The sequence below is a fragment of the Mirounga angustirostris genome, unplaced genomic scaffold (genome assembly GCF_029215605.1).
Source record: "Mirounga angustirostris isolate CCGP_5_RB_7025 unplaced genomic scaffold, mMirAng1.0.hap1 SCAF_9, whole genome shotgun sequence".
NCBI lineage: Eukaryota > Metazoa > Chordata > Mammalia > Carnivora > Phocidae > Mirounga > Mirounga angustirostris.
Window position 1 is genome coordinate 58,919,547 of NW_026991717.1, and position 19,422 is coordinate 58,938,968.

The following is a 19,422-nucleotide window of genomic DNA, read 5'->3' on the forward strand; positions in this document are numbered from 1 at the left end:
CCTCCCCAGTGCGGGCTGTAGGCATGGGGGACACCAGCTCCTTGTCACTCACTTTTCACCTCCCACCTCCCAGGCGGCAGGGTCAGCATGCTCTGCGCAAGGCCAGAGGCAGTGGTGCTCCTGGGAGCTCTGCTGACTGCATCCCTGGATCCAGTGGGTAAGTATCCGGTGCCCCTAGCTTCGGGATGTCACCCTGTACCTCCTGAGGCTGGGGGAAGGAACAGATGCAGGTGAGCTACAAGATCGGTCAAATCGCAGCGCCGCTCAGCAGGATGGGAAACTTCCCAGGGCAGCCACAACGCCGCTCAGGGGTTGCCTCTCGGGTAGGGTTGGGGGCGCGCAGTGAGCGGAGAAGCGCGGGGGGGGGGGGGGGGGAAGCCGTCGCGTCCCGGAGCGGTCGCAGGGAGGCTAGCGCTGAGGGGACCGTTCTCTGACCTGCAGGCGGCCAGGACTCACTCCCACTGTCCTGGGAAGTGCAGCGCTATGACGGCTGGTTCAACAACCTGAGGCATCACGAGCGTGGCGCAGCAGGTGCGTCCTGTGGTCCGGGGGCGGGGGGATTAGGTAGGGGGCCGGGCCGCGGGAGACCCGCGCGGAGAAGCCGGGCTGTCTCCGCAGCGAACTCCTACGCACTCCTGGGGCCAGAAGACCCTGGCGAAGAGGGTCTCGCCAGTGAGGATGGGGATTTGAGGTAGGCGTAGGGAGAAGCTTGTGGGCTTTTTGGGGACGGGGTGCTCTGACAGCCCAGCTCCCTGCTTCCCACAGGCTTCCGACTGCAGCGCCTCGTGCCAGCCAATTACGCGGATGGCGTTTACCAGGCTCTGGGGGAGCCGCTGCTGCCCAACCCGCGCCTACTCAGCGACGCCGCCATGCGGGGCACAGCCGGGCAGCCATCCCGCCGCAACCGCACAGTGCTGGGGGTCTTCTTTGGTGAGAGCAAAGTGGGAGGACGCCGGGGGTGAGCAGTCACTTAGCTCAGCGCCTGGGGAGAGGGGCCCTGCGGCCAGTCTTCAAGAGCACGGGAGACGGACCCAAGACTCCCAGGCACCTCCTCCTCCGCACTAAGCAACACTTCCAGCCCTTCTTTATCTCGAGAGATTTGGGAGTGTCGAGTCAGGGATATTCGCTCCTCTAATCTCTCTCTTACCCCTTAGGCCAAACCTAGGAGTGTCATTGGACCTCCATTATAGCTCTAGGAGCTGAGTCCCCTGCCACCGCTCTCCTACCGTATGATTATATCCTCTTTCCTCCGAAGAGAGAGGGGGAGGCAAGATCTGTTGGGAGATGGGAACTGGGGTGGGAGAGCCCTTGCATTAATTATATTATTTTGATTCTTACAACAATGTTATGAGGTGGGTGGAGAGAGTACTATATCCCCACTTTGAAAATTAGAAAAAAGACCTGGAGCTGGTGGCAGAGCTTGCACTCCAACATGTCTTTTGACTCTTGAGAAACCTAGAGAAACTCCCTGCCCACGGGGAGTGGCGGTTCTCATCAGTTTGGCCCCCATGGCCGCAGGCTACCACGTGCTCTCGGACCTGGTGAGCGTGGAGACCCCCGGCTGCCCAGCCGAGTTCCTCAACATCCACATCCCGCCCGGGGACCCGGTGTTCGACCCCGACCGGCGCGGGGACGTGGTCCTCCCGTTCCAGAGGAGCCGCTGGGACCCCGAGACCGGACAGAGCCCCAGTAATCCCCGGGACCTGGTGAGACGAGGCGGGCGGGGTCCCGGGTTCGCGGCCAGGCCAGGGCAGGGCGGGGCAGGGAGAGAGGCTCCCACCCCCTGGCGCACCGACACCCGCCTCCGCTGCCCGACCCCCGGCTCACCCCCGGCTCACCCTCGCGGTGCCCCCCGCAGACCAACGAGGCGACGGGCTGGCTGGACGGCAGCGCCATCTATGGCTCCTCGCACTCGTGGAGCGACGCGCTGCGGAGCTTCTCCGGGGGGCAGCTGGCGTCGGGGCCCGACCCCGCCTTCCCCCGGAACGCGCAAAGCCCCCTGCTCATGTGGACGGCGCCCGACCCCGCCACCGGACAGCGCGGGCCCGGGGGGCTGTACGGTGAGGCCGCGGGGCGGGCTGCGGCGGCCGGGGCGCGGGGCGCGGGGCGGGGCGCGGGCTGCGGGCGGCAAAGCTGGTGGTCACACCGCCGCTCCTCTCCTGCCCTGCGGCCCCGCGTCGCGTGCAGCCTTCGGGGCGGAGCGAGGGAACCGCGACCCGTTCCTGCAGGCGCTGGGCCTGCTGTGGTTCCGCTACCACAACCTGTGCGCGCAGCGGCTGGCCCGCGAGCACCCGCAGTGGGGGGACGAGGAGCTGTTCCAGCACGCGCGCAAGAGGGTCATCGCCACCTACCAGGTCAGTCACGCGCCCTCTCCCCGCCCCCTCCCCCCGACGGCTGCGCGCGAGACTCTGCTGCCCCGCAGGGCCCTCCATCCTCGCGCCAGCAGCCCCCAGAAGCGCCCTTTTCCGGGAGGACACTGCTCCCCAGAACTGGAGCTAGCGTCTAGGAATGGACCCCGAGGATGAAGAGCAGGCAAAGGAGCGTCACACACGAGACTTGGCTGTGGTTATTAGTTATTAGCCCACGCCCATCCCGTGTTCCTAGTGGGGGACAGGCGTCCGCCCCTGTCCTGTTGGGGTCGCCTCCCTGCTGACTGCCCCTGCCTGGCCCTCACCTCCCACCTAAGCCTTCCTGGGGCTCAGACCCTCCCAGCGTGGCTGCTCCAGCACTTGCCTCCCTTTTGCCCTCTGTTGACCCTCAGAACATCGTTTTGTATGAGTGGCTGCCCAGCTTCCTGCAGAAAACACCCCCGAAGTATGCAGGTAAGGGGATGGGGAGGGAGAATGGGAGAGCTAGCAGGAGTTTTGGGGAGGGGGAGGGAGGGTGGGTGGTTTAAGGGCTCAGTGTTACTATCCTCTCTCTTCTCCCCTTCCCCCAGGATACAGCCCTTTCCTGGACCCCAGCATCTCCCCAGAGTTCCTGGTGGCCTCTGAGCAGTTCTTCTCCACCATGGTGCCTCCTGGGGTCTACATGAGGTGAGGGAGGGGCTGGCAGTGGGAGAGGCTTAGCACACTGACAGAGGTGAAGGGTCAAGGACCTTGGGGGCCTGGAGCCTTTTATATATTTCCACAGTTTAATGGGGAAAAGAAGCAGATTTGGAACCCTAAATAGGACCCTGCGGTAGGAGTTTCAAACTTAACAACCCCTCCTAATGGCTGAACTTCAGTTGCTGAGAGCAGGATTTGTCCAGCAGCTGGGTACTCTTGTCCCTCCTTCCCTTCCCACTCTAGGTGGACAAAGAGCAACCCATACCTTCAATCCACACATATTGCCACATCCCTGCTGTGTTCAAAGAAGCTCAGTCCTCAGTCTTGGCCAAACTCCTCTGAGTCCCTCACCCCACTCAACCTCATCTCAGCTTTTTCCCTGAGTTCTCATCCCATCCTTGATTCCCCATTTCAGAAATGCCAGCTGTCAGTTCCAGATGGTCCCGTACAAGGATTTTGGCAGCTCCCCAGCTCTCAGAGTCTGCAACAGCTACTGGCGTCGGGAGGTCAGCCTGGGGTCCGGGTCAGGGGGAGGTGGGTCATTGTCAGTCTTGACACACAGGCTGGGAAAAGCAACCATTCCAGTTCTGGAGTGTTGCTGCTCCAGCTAGTAGGAGATGAAGGGGAGAATGATCAGAAAATTAGGTGGAGACAACAGCTCAAAAGAGTCTAGGACGGGCCAAGGACCCATTGTCCTGAGGGACTGCAGTGCTTTAGGGTGATAGGGACCAGGCTTTGGGAAGAGGCCCAAGAGCCTACCCTGAATGTATTGTTTTTTTCCAGAACGCCAACCTGAACAGTGCCCAGGCAGTGGACCAGCTGCTGCTGGGAATGGCCTCCCAGATTGCAGAGCTGGAGGACAGGATAGTGGTTGAAGATCTGAGAGGTGAGCTTGGGAGCCAGAGGGGATAAAGGCCCAGGGGCCAGGGAGCCTGGGCACCCTTCTGGGTGAATCAACAGGCAGACCCTAGGGTACCTACAATGCGGAGGCACAGACCCACACACTGCAAATAGCCATTAGAAGAAAAAAACTTTTAACTTCTTTTTTTTGCTTAATTTGGGTTTAGTGTGGTTTTTATTCTAAATTACCTGTGTCTGAGTATGTGGGGGGAGGGGTGACAGCATGATCTCCTTGGTGCTTAGGTCTCTAAAGATTTTCATCCAGTCCTGTCTTGAGGTTAAGGAGGTAAAGAACAGGGAATACAGTACTTGGTGACTAGAATAGTCTTGAGTCCCAGGGGAAGATTCTTGCCAGAAAAACTGCCCCCAATCACACATGGTAACATTCCCCTCCACCCCCCCGGAGGCAAAGTTGATATGGGCACAGGTCACATGTTGGGAGAGCTGGGGACGGGTAGTGCCCATAGCCTAATGTAAGGCTGCTGGGCAAAGCAGGGTCAGGAGGATTCGGCCTGTAGCCTGGTCCTCTCTCCTTCTCAGACTACTGGCCCGGCCCTGGCAAGTTCTCCCACACAGACTATGTGGCCAGCAGTATCCAGCGTGGCCGAGATATGGGGCTACCCAGCTATACCCAAGCCCTGATGGCTTTGGGGTTGGACACCCCACGGAACTGGAGTCACATCAACCCCCATGTGGACCCCCAGGTGAGAAATAGTAATGATGGCAATAGGGGCTAAAACTTTCTTGTTTTAAGCCCTGTACATGTGTAACTCATTTAATCTACGTCAAGAATGTTATAGGGTAGATACTCTCATCATCCTTATCTTACCAATGACATAGTTGGTAAGTCAGTCCTAGAGACAGGATTTAAATTCAGCCAACCAACTCCAGAGTATGTTCCTCACCACTACATTGTACCATTCCTGCAGGCTGACCTGTGTTGGGTGCCATTGTCCTATTCCTGCAGGCTCCCCCCTCATGAATTGGGTGACCCTGAAGCTGCTAATCATTGGGGCCAGATAGTCTGGGTAGTGGTGGTCACAGGATATGGTCCTCAGGCACCTCACAGTGGTCTCAGCATGGGAGGGACACATTGGTCCTCCCATTGGACTTGCCACTCCTGAGGGGGACTGCCTAGGAAGAGGAGACTCCCTCAGGCCTGAGGAGCAAGCCAGGCAGCTGACGGAGTCCTGTGTTTGAAGGATGGAGCCACAGTGGCTGCCATCCCTCACACGCACATGCGCGTGTGCACACACACGTGCACACACAAACTCCTCACCTCGTGTGGTGCCCCAGGTGCTGGAGGCCACAGCTGCCCTGTACAACCAGGACCTGTCCCGGCTGGAGCTGCTCCCCGGGGGGCTCCTGGAGAGCCATGGGGACCCCGGGCCCCTCTTCAGCACCATCGTCCTTGACCAGTTTGTGAGGCTGCGGGATGGCGACCGCTACTGGTTTGAGAACACCAGGAATGGGTAAGGCCTGCCTGGGTCCCTTCCTCAGACTTCACCTTGGCCTGGGCCCCAGGCCCTCTGCAGGTGCTGTCAGCAGCCCCATGGGCCCTTGATTCCCAGCTGGCCTCCCACGCTCCTCAGCCCCTCTGGGTTTCTTCCCTCATCTGGGTCCCTGGGTCCGAGAATGCTGGAGGCTGGCGGCCCCTTCCCATCCCAACAATTCCTGGCTTTCTCCAACTTAGGCTGTTCTCCAAAAAGGAAATCGCAGAAATCAGAAACACCACTTTTTGGGATGTGCTGGTGGCTGTTACCAACGTGGACCCCAGTGCCCTGCAGCCCCGTGTCTTTATCTGGCATGAAGGTGGGTGGCCTGGGAGAACACAGTGAATGGCAACCAGAGAAAGGAGCAAGGAGGGGGGCAGCGGATCACTTGGTCCTGTCCGGGGAAGCAGGTGCCAGGCAGCCCCTTCGCAGTGGTGCTGGGAAGCCTGCAATAGGCTGCCTCCCCTAGTAGGGACTGGACTAGTTTGCAGGCTGCACTCTGTGCGCCAGCTGGGGTGGGTGCTGAGAACAGGCTATGGAAGGGAACTTACTGAGGGGAACAAGCTCCAGAGAGGTGGGCCTGGAAGGAGAATGGTACCTAGTCCTTTACTGGAGAGAGAGGAGGAGTGCCTGGCCATAAGTGAGGTGCTCAGACTTTGAGGCCTTCTGTGTCCTTTCCCTTAGGTGCCCCGTGCCCTCAGCCTCAGCAGCTCACAACCCAAGGCTTGCCCAGCTGTGTGCCCCTGACCATGTTGGACTACTTCGAGGGCAGTGGTCCTGGGTTTGGCATTACCATAGTGGCTCTCTGCTGTCTTCCGCTTGGTGAGCTCTTCACACCCTCACCTACCTCTTTTTCCCTGCCCGTCCCCCTGCCTGCCAACTGTCCCTGCCCCTCATAACCTGCTGGTCTGTGGGATGAGCTTGCTACCGTCAAAGCCCGGCTCAGGGGACCTTGTGAAGGGAGGGGCAACAGCAGAACCCTCAGTGAAGCTGCAGGTGAGGGGCTTCCCTCCCCACTGGCTCCTTCTGATCCTTTTCAGTGAGTCTGCTTATCTCTGGGGTGGTGGCCCATTTCCGGAGCCGAGAGCGCAAGAGGCTACAGAAGAAAGGCAAAGAGAGTGTGAAGAAAGAAGCAGCCGAAGATGGTGTGCCAGGTGAGATGGGAGGGGGGAGGGAAGGAGGGAGGGAGCTCGGGGGCCGGATAGGGAGCCCTGGGAGAAAAACCAGGGTACAGATATGGGGAGAAAGCCAGGCTTTGGGGTGGCCTGCTCAGACTGGTAGAGTGGAACTGGCTTGAGGTCAGGGGCCTGGGTACCTCTGCTGAACCGCTCTGCCCAACCGTCCTTTCCCCAGCGATGGAGTGGCCGGGCCCCAGGGAGAAGAGCTACCCCATCACCATCCAGCTGCTCCCAGACAGGCGTCTGCAGGTCCTGGACAGGCGGCTCTCTGTGCTCCGCATGGTCCAGCTGCAGCCCCTGCAGCAGGTCAACCTCATCCTGTCCAGTAACCGTGGACGCCGGACCCTGCTGCTCAAGATCCCCAAGGAGTATGACCTGGTATGGCCGTCCTGCCTCCCCTGCCTGGAAGGCTCCTCCATCTCCCCTCTCTGAGCCAGTCCTGTCAACTCACCCTCTCGTCAGCTGCAGAGCTCCCCTGTGAAGGCAATGCTGGGGAGAGGCACCCTTTCAGCAGACCCTACACTCCACGTGACCCTCCCTCTGACCCCCCCTTGGGCCACCCACCTGGTTCCAGCCTGGATGGATTGGGGGGGCAGCTTTTCTCCCCTTCCCTAAACTCAAGGTCCTTTTGAGGGGAGGCTGCGCCAGAGCTGAAGCTCCGAGCACCAGCACAGGTTTCCTCCCACCCAGGTACTACTGTTTAACTCCGACGAGGAGCGGGGCACCTTCGTGCAGCATCTGCAGGACTTCTGTGTGCAATGGGCTCTGGGCCTTGACGTGGCTGAGATGAGCGAGAACGAGCTGTTCAGGAGGGCTGTGACCAAGCAGCAGCGGGGCCGCATCCTGGAGATCTTCTTCAGACACCTGTTTGCCCAGGTGCCATGGCTGTGTCTTGGAGACAGGACCTGGCCCAGGGGCTGGAGGGAACTTGGGCTGGACAGGATCCTACACAGGGTGAACTAAGCTTCTGGTCTGTGGGCTGGAGACAGACAGCCTTGATTGAATCATAGCTTTGCCACTCCCTCCCTGCCTGACCTTGGGCAAGTCACATCATCTCTGCTCTGTATCTCCATTTCCTCATCTATTCAACAGTCATTAAAATAGGATCCACCACCTTGAGTTGCTGTGATGATTCAGTGAGATAGTCCATATCAGTGGTTCTCAAAGCGTGGCCCCTGGACCAGCAGTAGCCACCTCACCGGACCTCACCTGGGGATTTGTTAGAAATATAAAGCCTCAGCACTCCCCACCCAACTTAGTAAATCCAAAACTCTGCTGTTGGGGCCCACAAGCCCTCCAAGGGATTCTGATACACTTTCAGGTTTGAAAAACACTGTTCTATGTATAGTGTTTAGCCCAGGTGCTTGGTACATTGTAGGCATTTAACAAATGGTAGTTACATGTATAGGACTTTTAAAATCTTTGCACAATGGGCAGAGACCAAATCAGGCACGTGGTAGCCCTGTCTAAATTGACAAAAGAACATATCCCTAGCCTCTTTCTGCCTTTCCACTCCTGTCAACTTCATCTTCTGTCCCCAGTATAGGCTCTTTCATTTTGCAACCCCATCTTTGCCCTTTCTCATTCCCACCCTCCCCCCTTGAGACCTAGCACCATTCCTACTCTATAAAGCTCCTGGATCTTGGGTCCAGGGAGAAAATGGACTGGCTGCTAGAGATTTGAGTCACCACCTCAACAGGAGAGCAGAGGCCCAAGTCAGAAGTATATCTAAGGACCGGGAATGGCCACCAGGGCTCACCCTTTCTGAATTGGACTTCGGGGAGATGGAAAGGGTTACTGAACTGTATCCAGCCCAGGCCTCACTTCATTCTCTCTCGCTCCCTCTGCTGCTGCCCGAGTGCAGGTGCTGGACATCGACGAGGCGGACGCAGGGACCCTGTCCCTGGACTCATCACAGAAGGTACGGGAGGCCCTGACTTGCGAGCTGAGCAGAGCTGAGTTTGCCGAGTCCCTGGGCCTCAAGCCCCAGGACATGTTTGTGGAGTCCATGTTCTCCCTGGCTGACAAAGATGGCAATGGCTACCTGTCCTTCCGGGAGTTTCTGGACATCCTGGTGGTCTTCATGAAAGGTAGGGGGAGGGTGGGCCATTCCAGGAACCAGCAATCTTTCAGCACAGAGGTGACCTGCATCCTTCTTTCTCTTCCCAGGCTCCCCAGAGGACAAGTCCCACCTGATGTTCACCATGTATGACCTTGATGCAAATGGCTTCCTCTCCAAGGATGAGTTCTTCACCATGATGCGGTATGGTATGGGCCCTTCCAGTTCTGAGACTCCCTGCTGTTTGAAACAGGGAAAGTCAAATCAGAGGGTGGGCGAGGAGGCTATGTGACCATCTGTATTGAAAGGTGACTTAGCTACTGCTTCCTAGATTCTCAGAGCCTCCAGCTTCTTAAGTTTATCTGGCCAGGCCCCTGCCTCCAGGAGGGTCTATTATCTGCACTGTCTATACCAGCCAGAAAATTCTCCTTCCCTAGTTAAAAACAAACAAACAAACAACAACCAAACCAATATGACTAATAACAGAAGTCTACTAGCCCGTTTTGGATGCCTTTGGACCTTTGTAAACTCTTGTTACCATACATAACACTGTGCTTTGCACTGTGAAATAATGGATGGAGGACAGATGACCTTGGTCACTCTTCCTGTATTAATCACCATGACATGTGGGAGGAGAAACATGGGAAGTTCCTCTGTATTCCAAACCTTCTTTCTTCCTGCTGCGTAAGCTATTTCTGATTATGGTGTGCTGATAAAGACCAGTTTTGAGGACGCCTGGGTGGCTCAGTTGGTTAAGTGTCTGCCTTCGGCTCAGGTCGTGGTCCCAGGGTCCTGGGATCGAGCCCACATCGGGCTCCTGGCTCAGCGGGGAGCCTGCTTCTCCCTCTGACCCTCTCCCCTCTCGTGCTGTTTCTCTCTCTTTCTCTCTCTCTCGCAAATAAATAAATAAATAGATAAATAAATAAATAAATAAAATCTTAAAAAAAAAAAAGTCCAGTTTTTAGTGCATAGACTTCTTATTCCTGAAGACACTGTTTCGGTAATAGAGTCCTCTTCAGCTCCATAAGGTCAGGGGTCTTATTTCTCCTTTGTTTCCCGCTGCATCCACCTCTTCTGCACCTCTTCTGTGATTGGCACACAGCAGGTATTCAAAACAAACTTACCTGAATCAGGTGGAATAAATGAGCAAATGAATAAATAGAATGCATAAAATGGTGCGGAGTCTTTTACCTTTCCTACCTCAAGCCTTTCCATTGCTTTCAGCATTCCCCCTAACTGCTGCATCCCTCTTGCAGCCCAGATCCCACAACTGGGCATGGGCGTCTGAAAGGCTGGGGTGAAGCTGCCTGGGTGGCTCAGTCGGTTAAGTGTCCGACTCTTGATTTCAGCTCAGGTCACGATCTCAGGGTTGGGGGATCAAACCCTGCATTGGGTCCATGTTCAGCGTGGAGCCTGCTTGAGATTCTCTCCCTCCATTCTTCCCCCTAATCTCTCTCTCTCAAATCAATCAATCAATCAATCAATCAATCTTTAAAAGGCAAGGGTGAAGCCGGCTGCTGTCCATCCCTCACTGGGTGTGCCATTGCGGGCCCAGGCCTGGGTGAGGCTCTAGGGAATCCAGGAGAGGGTCCTTGACCCCCAGGGCTGAGCAACCACCATCTCCTCCTTTACCCAGTTGTGACTCTTGCTCAGTCTCACTTGGACGATGCCTTTTTTTAATGTGTTTGCTGTGCCATGCACACAAAGGTCTTTTTCTGTTGGACTCACACAAACGTGCATGGTTGGTTGGTTTGTATCCCAAAGCACAAGCTAAGAAAAAAGTATGGCCGCTGCATCTGCCACTCTGGGTTCTATCAGATGGGGTGTGGAGACACCCCTGTGTGCACCCTGGGGTGTTGGCACAAGGAAGCAGCAGCCTTGTAGCTACATCTCCTCCCCCCACACCCGGGCTATCTGTGCCCCCATTGGACTGTGAAAGGGGGAGGCCAGTGGTGGCGTGGGATGTGTCAACACGAGAGAGGGGGCAGAGAGCCTGCCACGCGAGAAGTCCATGGCCCATCTGGAAGTGTCCCTACACTAAATGGACGTTCATCTCACCTCTCAATGCCCCCTTGTTTGAGGGCTGCTTTCTCTAATTGGTCAAAGTCACTTTCAGTTTCAAACTTTTGGCCACCCCACCCAGCCTCACATCAGCTGCAGGCTCGTTGAACACCTTCTCAGTGCCATTTCCCGGGTCACTGGTAACCACATTAGATAATCTGGGGCCCGCCCCACCCTGTGCCTGCCTGAACCTGACCTTGCCAGATGACAGGTGGTTCTGTCTCTCCTCCTCCCCCAGGTCCTTCATCGAGATCTCCAACAACTGCCTGTCCAAGGCCCAGCTGAAGGAGGTGGTGGAGTCCATGTTCCGGGAGTCCGGCTTCCAGGATAAGGAGGAGCTGACGTGGGAGGACTTCCACTTCATGCTGCGGGACCATGACAGCGAGCTCCGATTCACGCAGCTCTGCATCAAAGGTGGAGGTGTGTATGTAAGAAGTGGTAGGAGTCAGGGAGGGGTGTTCCTTCAAAATGAGAGTTACTGGTGGATAAGACCCAGGTTTTATTTCTCCCCAAGTCTTTTGTGCCTAGTATAGAGCCAGGCACTTAGGGTGTCACACACAGCTGTGCAATTTGTGCACTGCACAAAGATGCCTCCTGAGAGGTCAGGGTGGGCTGAAATCCAGCTTACATGCTACTCACTAAGCTCATGCACATTGGCCTGGGGCGTATCTAGTCAGAGGAAGAGGCATTATTTTCTTTATACAAAGGATGCAGGGTTGCATCTGCCTGCAGCGGTTCCCTTTCCTAATTGTGCCAAGTCACCACCTCATCTAGCAGTGGCTGCCCTGTGTACAATGGGTGCTCAGTGTGGGCAGTGAGGGGAACAAGGCAGGAACAAGAGATGAGAACGTGACAAAGTCCCTAGCAAGTGCGGTGGCAGCCTTCCTAGAGAAGTGGGTGGGAGCAGTCTCCCACGCTTCCAGACTCTCGTTCTTCACTTCAGGTGTTGGAGGCATCTTTAAACCAAACATCAGCTGTCGAGTCTCATTCATCACTCGGACTCCGGGGGAACGGTGAGCAGGAATGGGGTGTCGGCAGGTCCCCTGAAGAGAAATGAAGGAAGTAGGGCTGGCTGAGTCAGTCCCTGGGACCAGGTATTTGCCCTCTGAAAGTAGCTCTTAGTCCATGATTGATCCTGCCCCAAATTCCAGTGCTTCCCACACCCCATGTGGCTCAGGAGCCTGGCTCTCTCCCTGCCACTCCAGGACAGAATCCTTCTCTAAAACAGATGACCGGATCATATTCATTCATTTTGCCCTGCTTCTCCTGCCTGGCTTCTCTCTGACCAGTTTTATGGACAGGTTCTCTGGGCAGGGATGGGTCCCAGGATCCATCCCCATCTCCTGAAGTTCTGGTCTGGGGGTTCTTCTCCTGGCTGCAAAGACAAGGGGAGAATAAGCCCCATTTTCCATTTCTCAGCTCCTGCTCCCAGAAACTGGAGCTCCCTGCCTCAGAAGCCCCAGAGCTGGGAGGCCCTGGGCTGAAGAAGAGGTTTGGCAAAAAGTGAGTATTTTCCAGAACCTTGGGCCCAAGGAAACATGGGGAGAAGTCTCAGAGTCTCTGGCCTGCCCAGCCCCCTGGACACACCAGGTCATGTGTCTCATTCCCTGACTGGTGGGCCACAGAGTCAAAGGATTCTTCAACATCTTCCAACCTCTGCACCCTCATCATCAGGCAGGGGCTTGGCACTCAGAGGCAATACTGAGATGGCAGGAAGGGGTCTCCTGGCTCCTGCCTTCTTTGGGCACAGCAGCAAGGCCTGTGCAGGGAGCAGCAAGAGGGAAGGACAGACGGACAGAGGAAGATGAAGTGGAGTAGTGGGGAGACAGAAGAGTGGGGGTAGATGGAGCAAATAAAGATGAGAGGTGAAAGTTGGGGTGGGGAGAGGAGTCTACTCCCTGGATGCTGTTTCCTTCATCTGTTCTGGCCCCTCTTGACCCTGCCAGGTTACCAGGTCTCCTTCATGGGGTGGCATTCAGGGGAGGCTGGGGTGCCCTGGTCTCATGGCCACCTGCTTCCCATGGCTGCAGGGCGGGGGGGCCCACTCCCCGGCTGTACACGGAGGCGCTGAAGGAGAAGATGCAGCGGGGCCTCCTGGCCCAGAAGCTTCGGCAGTACAAGCGCTTCGTGGAGAACTACCGGCGGCACATCGTGTGCGTTGCCGTCTTCTCTGCCATCTGTGCGGGCCTGTTTGCAGAGCGGGCCTACTGTAAGAGCTCCGGGTTGTGGGCAGTAGGAAGGGAGATGTGGAGAGCCTTCTGGTGGCTCTCCCCACTGGCCCCCGGGTGTGCCGACTCAGGCCCAGGCCTCCAGCCTCTGTGCCATGCTGATCCACCCCTCGCCCCCTCCCCAGATTATGCCTTTGCCTCGCCACCCTCGGGCATCGCAGAGACCACCTTTGTGGGCATCATCCTGTCCCGGGGCACGGCCGCCAGCATCTCTTTCATGTTCTCCTACATCCTGCTCACCATGTGCCGCAACCTCATCACCTTCCTGCGAGAGACCTTCCTCAACCGCTACGTGCCCTTCGACGCCGCCGTGGACTTCCATCGCTGGATTGCCATGGCTGCTGTTGTCCTGGCCAGTGCGTGGCTCCTGGGCACCCTCGCCCCCACTGTTGCAGCCCCCTGGGTCTAGCTGTGGGGGAAACAGTGAGGAGACCGGAGCTACTTATACTCCCCTCTCTCCTCCCTGGGCCTCCTCTGTCCCTCAGGGTGGGAGGTACCATTGGCCCTGGGTGGCATCTCTAACAGGGTCTCTCTCAGTTTTGCACAGTGCTGGCCACGTGGTCAATGTCTTCATCTTCTCAGTCAGTCCCCTCAGCCTGCTGGCCTGCATCTTCCCCAACGTCTTTGTGAATGATGGGTCAGTTCTGGGGAGGGCTCCCCCTTGGGACACTTGGGGCAGGCTGAAGGGCATAATGGAAAAGAAATAGATGGCCCTAGACACACTACTCTGCCTTTGAATGAGAGTGAGAAGCCTGCTGGGGAAGCTGAAAGGTGACTTCCTTGCCCTGGAAGGAAGCTGGCCATGATTAGCCAGGAAAGATGTTCTGGAGATGAACTGGAGACCCTTTCCCACGTGTACCTGGCATAGAGCGTGGCATCTTAGCCTATCGTCCATTCACTGGGCAAACATCTATGGAGCACATCTTACGTGCCCATCCAGGTGCCAGAGAACAAGCAGGCCAGATTCACACAACCATTCAGCAAATACTGAGTATCTACTCCATGCCTGGCATTGTTTGAGCATAGGGATTAGAGCAATGAGCAGAGCAGAGCCACACCCTTGCCCCCACGGAGCTTACGAAGCAAATGTCAGCTACAGTAGGAGAGCTCAAGATAACACAGGAGGAAGAACGACCGATAGAGCTGAGGGTAGATCTATGGGAGGCTGGGTGCCATGTTCCTGGAACGGACCCGTGGCCATCTGAGTGGAGCCCCAATAAACTCAGCAGTCAGGGCCGGCAGGAGCACCATCACATTGTGACAACGGGGGAGCCAAACCTACCCCAGCCAGAAGCTCCATATACCTTTGTCTTACAGGTCCCAGCTTCCCCAAAAGTTCTACTGGTGGTTCTTCCAGACGGTCCCAGGTAGGGAGTGGGACTGTATGCGAGGTCTGGGGGTTCTATCTGAGGATCTCTGCTTGTCTTCATCTTCCCATGAGTACATCCTTGTTTGTAGTGGTCATGGTTTCTTTCTAGTCTCCAGGACAAGCCCCAGCTGCAGCCCCTGCAAGCAAGCTGTTCTGGGGGCCAGGGAGGTCGGAGAAGGAGGGCAGAGTGGGGGAATGCTCTGTTGTATTGTCAGCCCACGTAGAGGTCCTGAGAGTATTCTCTGACCCTGTCCCCCTGCTCCCAGGTATGACAGGGGTGCTCCTGCTCCTGGTCCTGGCCATCATGTATGTCTTTGCCTCCCACCACTTCCGGCGCCGCAGCTTCCGGGGCTTCTGGCTGACCCACCACCTCTACATCCTGCTCTACGTGCTGGTGAGGCTTCCTCTGGGCAAGGCTAGGCCATGGGGCAGGGATGAGCAGGGTAGGGAGCAGGCTGAATTGGACCTAAGATCTCAGAGTGAGACCCTGAGGTGGGAGACCCCAGTCTCTAAAGTCTATACCAGCTTCATCTACCCAGCCCAGGCTGAGGGCCCAGGCAGGAAGTGTCTGGACAAAAGGAGTGCATGAGGGGGGCCTGGCTGGGCCTGAGCTGTACTAACTGGCTGTGTCTCCAGCTCATCATCCACGGCAGCTTCGGCCTGATCCAGCTGCCCCGTTTCCACATCTACTTCCTGGTCCCGGCACTAATCTATGGGGGAGACAAGCTGGTGAGCCTGAGCCGGAAGAAGGTGGAGATCAGCGTGGTGAAGGCGGAGCTGCTGCCTTCAGGTACCAGACCCAGCCTGACCCCAGGGAGGGAACATTGGAAGCCAACTCATGGGATGTGTGGAGACAGCTCCCCAGGCCTCCAGACCACCATTGAGGCTTCTGATAGCCCCTTGGGGAACCCGTGCAACTTTCCTGATGAGAACGGAGCCCCAGCTATGTTTGCCCCCAGGACGACTTGCAAACAATGAGAAATGACCATGAGAAGAGGCAGTTGGAAGTGCATACAGAGAGGTGTTTTGTTTGTTTTGTTTTGTTTGTTTTTTTTTTTTAAAGATGTGATTCATTTATTTGACAGAGAGAGAGAGAGCGAGAGCAGGAACACAAGCAGGGGGAGCGGGAGAGAGAAACAGGCTTCCTGTTGAGCAGGGGGCCGGATGGGGGGCTCAATCCCAGGACCCTGGGATCATGACCTGAGCTGAAGGCAGAAGCTCAATGACTGAGCCACCCAGGCCTCATACAGAGAGGTTTAAGGACAACACAGACCCCCCACCTTGTGTGTGGCCTGGGTGCAGCTTGGAGAACCATATATACCCCTCCCTTCTCCTAGAATAGCCCCCCTTCAGAGATGGGCAATTGGCCCACATTTCGAGAGCCTGTTTTTGAGAGTCCCTGTTGACCAGAGTGGGGGTTCACATCACTGTGGAGGCTGGCAGATGATTTTAGCTATTGTGGGACCATTTAATCTTCAGGACTCAGTAAGAAAATTAACCCATTTCAACTTTATGTCAGTTAAGATTACTCAAAGACAACTCAACTTTTTTTTTTTTCCTTTTAATCAACTTTTTATAACAAAGAGAGAATGGGTCTGAAGCTCAGCGATGGTCAGGTACCAAACAGTATCCAGTTAAAATCTGAAAAAATTTGGTGCCTTCTATTTAGAACACATGATACTGGTTTTCCACCCATCTTAGTGATCTGAAGTTTGTCAAGGTAAATCAAATTGAAAAAGTAAGTCAATTTAAAGAAAAACATTAGGTAAACAATAATGCAGAGGTGTCCAGAAATGGCCCATCACAAAGGTAATTCTCAAATGGTGGAGGTTTGGAACACTGAGATGGTCCTTGGGGAACCTGAGGTCCCCTGACCTGTAGGCTGATATTCAGGACAGTGGTATAGGGCCTGGGCCTTTCATGGGAATAAGGAGTGGAGGGGAGGAGAGAGCTGGAACCAGAGCAGAGAAACCCAACTCTTGGGTTACCCAGGAAAGAGAGAAGGGGATCCTCCAACTCCCACCCCGAGGAACTCCACTTGCTCAGACCGTATGCCCACTCCCTGTGCCTGACCCTGTCCCCCTGCTCCCAGGTATTTTAGCTATTGTGGGACCATCTAATCTTCAGGACTAAGTAAGAAAATTAACCTCATTTCAACTTTATGTCAATTAAGATTACTCAAGGACAAAGCCTCAGCATGGTGTTAGTACACCCTTTGCACTCTGCAGTACTCACAAATCAACTTTTTTTTTTCTTTTAATGAACTTTTTTAACAAAGAGAGAACAGGCCTGAAGCTCAGCTATGGTCAGGGTGGGAGTTGGAGGGTGCCTCAGGTGTGTGGAGAAGACAGGGTATCTGCCAGTCCTCAGGTACTAGGAGCAAGGCTTCTGATCCCTGCCCTTGCCTGCCCATGACCTCCAGGAGTCACCCACCTGCAGTTCCAGCGGCCCCAAGGCTTTGAGTACAAGTCGGGACAGTGGGTGCGGATCGCCTGCTTGGCTCTGGGGACCACTGAGTACCACCCGTTCACACTGACTTCTGCACCCCATGAGGACACTCTCAGCCTGCACATCCGGGCGGCAGGGCCCTGGACCACTCGGCTCAGGGAGATCTACTCACCTCCAACGGGAGATGGCTGTGCCAGATACCCGAAGGTGTCCACCACTGGGAATCAATTTTGGGGCTTCAGCATTGGCAAAGGGTTCCCACCCTCCCCAACCCTGAGACTAGAAGCTCCAGCCAGCGCAAGTCCAGGCTGGGGTGCCTCAGAAGAGGCTGGGATGTCTTATATCCTTCTTCTCCCTGCCCCACGCCCATTTCCAACCTCAGAGCTGAGGCCAGACCAGGCTCATCTCTTCTCTCCCTTTGGTTGGCAGCTATACCTTGATGGACCATTTGGAGAGGGCCACCAGGAGTGGCATAAGTTTGAGGTGTCAGTGCTGGTGGGAGGGGGCATTGGGGTCACCCCCTTTGCCTCCATCCTCAAAGACCTAGTCTTCAAGTCATCCTTGGGCAGCCAAATGCTCTGTAAAAAGGTGAGTGTCTCTCTCCCATTCTTTGAAGGAATGGGAACAGACTGCCTGATTGTGTCCCCATGTCACAGCAGAGTAATATGAGGAAAAGCCCTAAGCTCCTAGACACTGACTCTGCTGGGGTTGTTCGTACGCAGTTGTCCACGTGCCCAACATTTGAGGGAGGGTAGGAGGTATAGAAAGAAGGGCCTTTGCTGGGGTCTGTTGGTTAAAAGCTTGTGGGGCTGCTGAGGTTTGGTGTCTGTGGGTGGTCAGAGGCTTTCTGGCCTCTCAGGTGAAGGCATCTGGAGTGGAGGAAACTTGAGCTGAGCCAGGTCCTGAGCTCCCGCCATGTGTCCCCAGATCTACTTCATCTGGGTGACGCGAACCCAGCGGCAGTTTGAGTGGCTGGCTGACATCATCCGGGAGGTGGAGGAGAATGACCGCCAGGACCTGGTGTCCGTGCACATCTACATCACCCAGCTGGCCGAGAAGTTTGACCTCAGGACCACCATGCTGGTAGGTCAGGGCCAGCCAGCCAGGGCGGCTAGGTGGGTCACCATCTAGAGTAAGAACTGACCCTGGCTCTGCTTGGTTGTGACCTTCCTCCTCTACTTCCTCTCCCAGTACATCTGTGAGCGGCACTTCCAGAAGGTGCTGAACCGGAGTCTGTTCACGGGACTGCGTTCCATCACCCACTTTGGCCGCCCCCCCTTTGAGCCCTTCTTCAAGTCCCTGCAGGAGGTCCACCCGCAGGTCAGTCCCACCCCACCTGTCCTGGGACCCTGACCTTCCCCTTCCAGGACATCCTGCCCTCAAGCACCCTGCAGATGTAATCTGAGGGGAAGACCACCCCATGCCAACCCCAGGATAGGGTCAAGCGTGGAGGAAGGCTTCAAGCCCAACCCCCTGCTGCCCCCAGCTCAAACCTCCTCCTTAGGGCCGGGGTCAATGCCTTGGTCATTCCAGCAGGCTTGAGAAGCAGCTTCTTCCCAGGGGTGAGCATCTTAAGCCTTTAGGGCTCTCCTTTCTGCAACCGTTCCCCTCAACACACTTGACAGGTACCAAAGATTGGGGTGTTCAGCTGTGGCCCTCCAGGAATGACCAAGAATGTAGAGAAGGCCTGTCAGCTCATCAACAGGCAGGACCAGGCCCACTTTGTGCATCACTACGAGAACTTCTGAGAACCTCCGAGAACTTCCTGGTTCCTGTTTCCCCTCTGTGGGCAGCCCTGCCAACAGTTTCTCTGTCAGAATCCACCTCAGGCCTCAGCTAGAAAGCTGGAAGCGCCCCTCCCTCATGGCCCCATCTGTCCTATGCTCTGAGAAGGTAGAGAAGGCCCCTCCGGCTCAAGTTACAGCAGGTTATGGCAAACACAAGCAGGCTGGGGACAGCTCCTGCCTTGTGACATCAGTAGAGGTGAAGAGGTCCAACAGCGGTTGCCTCTGATAGGTCCCCATGTCTCTGTTTTCCTTGCACAAAATCGATGTGTTGCTTTGGTATTTTCTTGGCCAAGGCACTTGAGGGATGAGGGTGGAGATCTCTGATGTGAAGAGACAGCTAAGTGGGACTCACCTCAGAGCCTACCTCAGAAGCCATGATGCTTTGAACCTGGACAGTCACACTCTATTCAGTCTCTGAGGCCTTGTCCCTCCAGCTCTGCTCCCGACCCCTTCTTGCTTCTAAAGGGAGCTTAGAGAACAAGCATGGCTCCTTAGTGCTGATGTTCCAGTGGTCAACCAGCAATGCCTACTGCTGTGAACATTTTGTGGCCCCTTTCTGAGCCTGTGGAGCAGCCCCTGGGCTCTGAGACCAACGGAATCCAGCCTGTCTTCCAGATGCCCAAAACTCCCTCTCAGTTCCCTATTCCCACAGGAGCGGGGTGACCAGCTGTCCTGGTTTGCCCAGGACTCTCTCCATACAACCACTGAAAGTCTCCTGTCCTTGGAAACGCCTCAATCCCAGGCAACTCAGACAAAGTTGGTCACCCCACACAGGAGGCAGCCTGGGATGTCACCTCCATACTCGGCTCTTTGAGACACTTCCTTTTCCTTCTGTAACTGACCCTTTCCTGA

The 19,422-nt window shown here is 56.0% G+C and overlaps 1 protein-coding gene across 3 annotated transcripts; it reads left to right on the forward strand.

Annotated features, from left to right (window-relative positions):
* Positions 1-87: 87 nt before the first annotated feature.
* On the forward strand, positions 88-18,624 carry DUOX2 (dual oxidase 2). Of its 3 annotated transcripts, none has more exons than XM_064569678.1 (33): positions 88-157; positions 442-531; positions 766-930; positions 1,519-1,706; positions 1,859-2,060; positions 2,188-2,354; positions 2,762-2,822; positions 2,939-3,035; positions 3,463-3,553; positions 3,831-3,933; positions 4,488-4,651; positions 5,244-5,419; positions 5,641-5,759; positions 6,125-6,262; positions 6,481-6,594; positions 6,794-6,996; positions 7,309-7,494; positions 8,483-8,708; positions 8,788-8,881; positions 10,977-11,176; positions 11,682-11,751; positions 12,158-12,241; positions 12,769-12,947; positions 13,092-13,322; positions 13,504-13,603; positions 14,284-14,333; positions 14,602-14,729; positions 14,972-15,125; positions 16,758-16,990; positions 17,213-17,371; positions 17,711-17,866; positions 17,975-18,103; positions 18,409-18,624. In XM_064569678.1, the coding sequence occupies exons 1-33, from the start codon at positions 88-90 to the stop codon at positions 18,529-18,531; spliced, it is 4,650 nt and encodes a 1,549-aa protein (XP_064425748.1). In that variant the 3' UTR covers positions 18,532-18,624. The 3 variants fall into 3 exon arrangements, with proteins under 3 accessions (XP_064425748.1, XP_064425749.1, XP_064425750.1); XM_064569679.1 differs by having other exon boundaries at positions 10,977-11,173; positions 11,691-11,751; XM_064569680.1 differs by having other exon boundaries at positions 10,977-11,158.
* Positions 18,625-19,422: the final 798 nt, after the last annotated feature.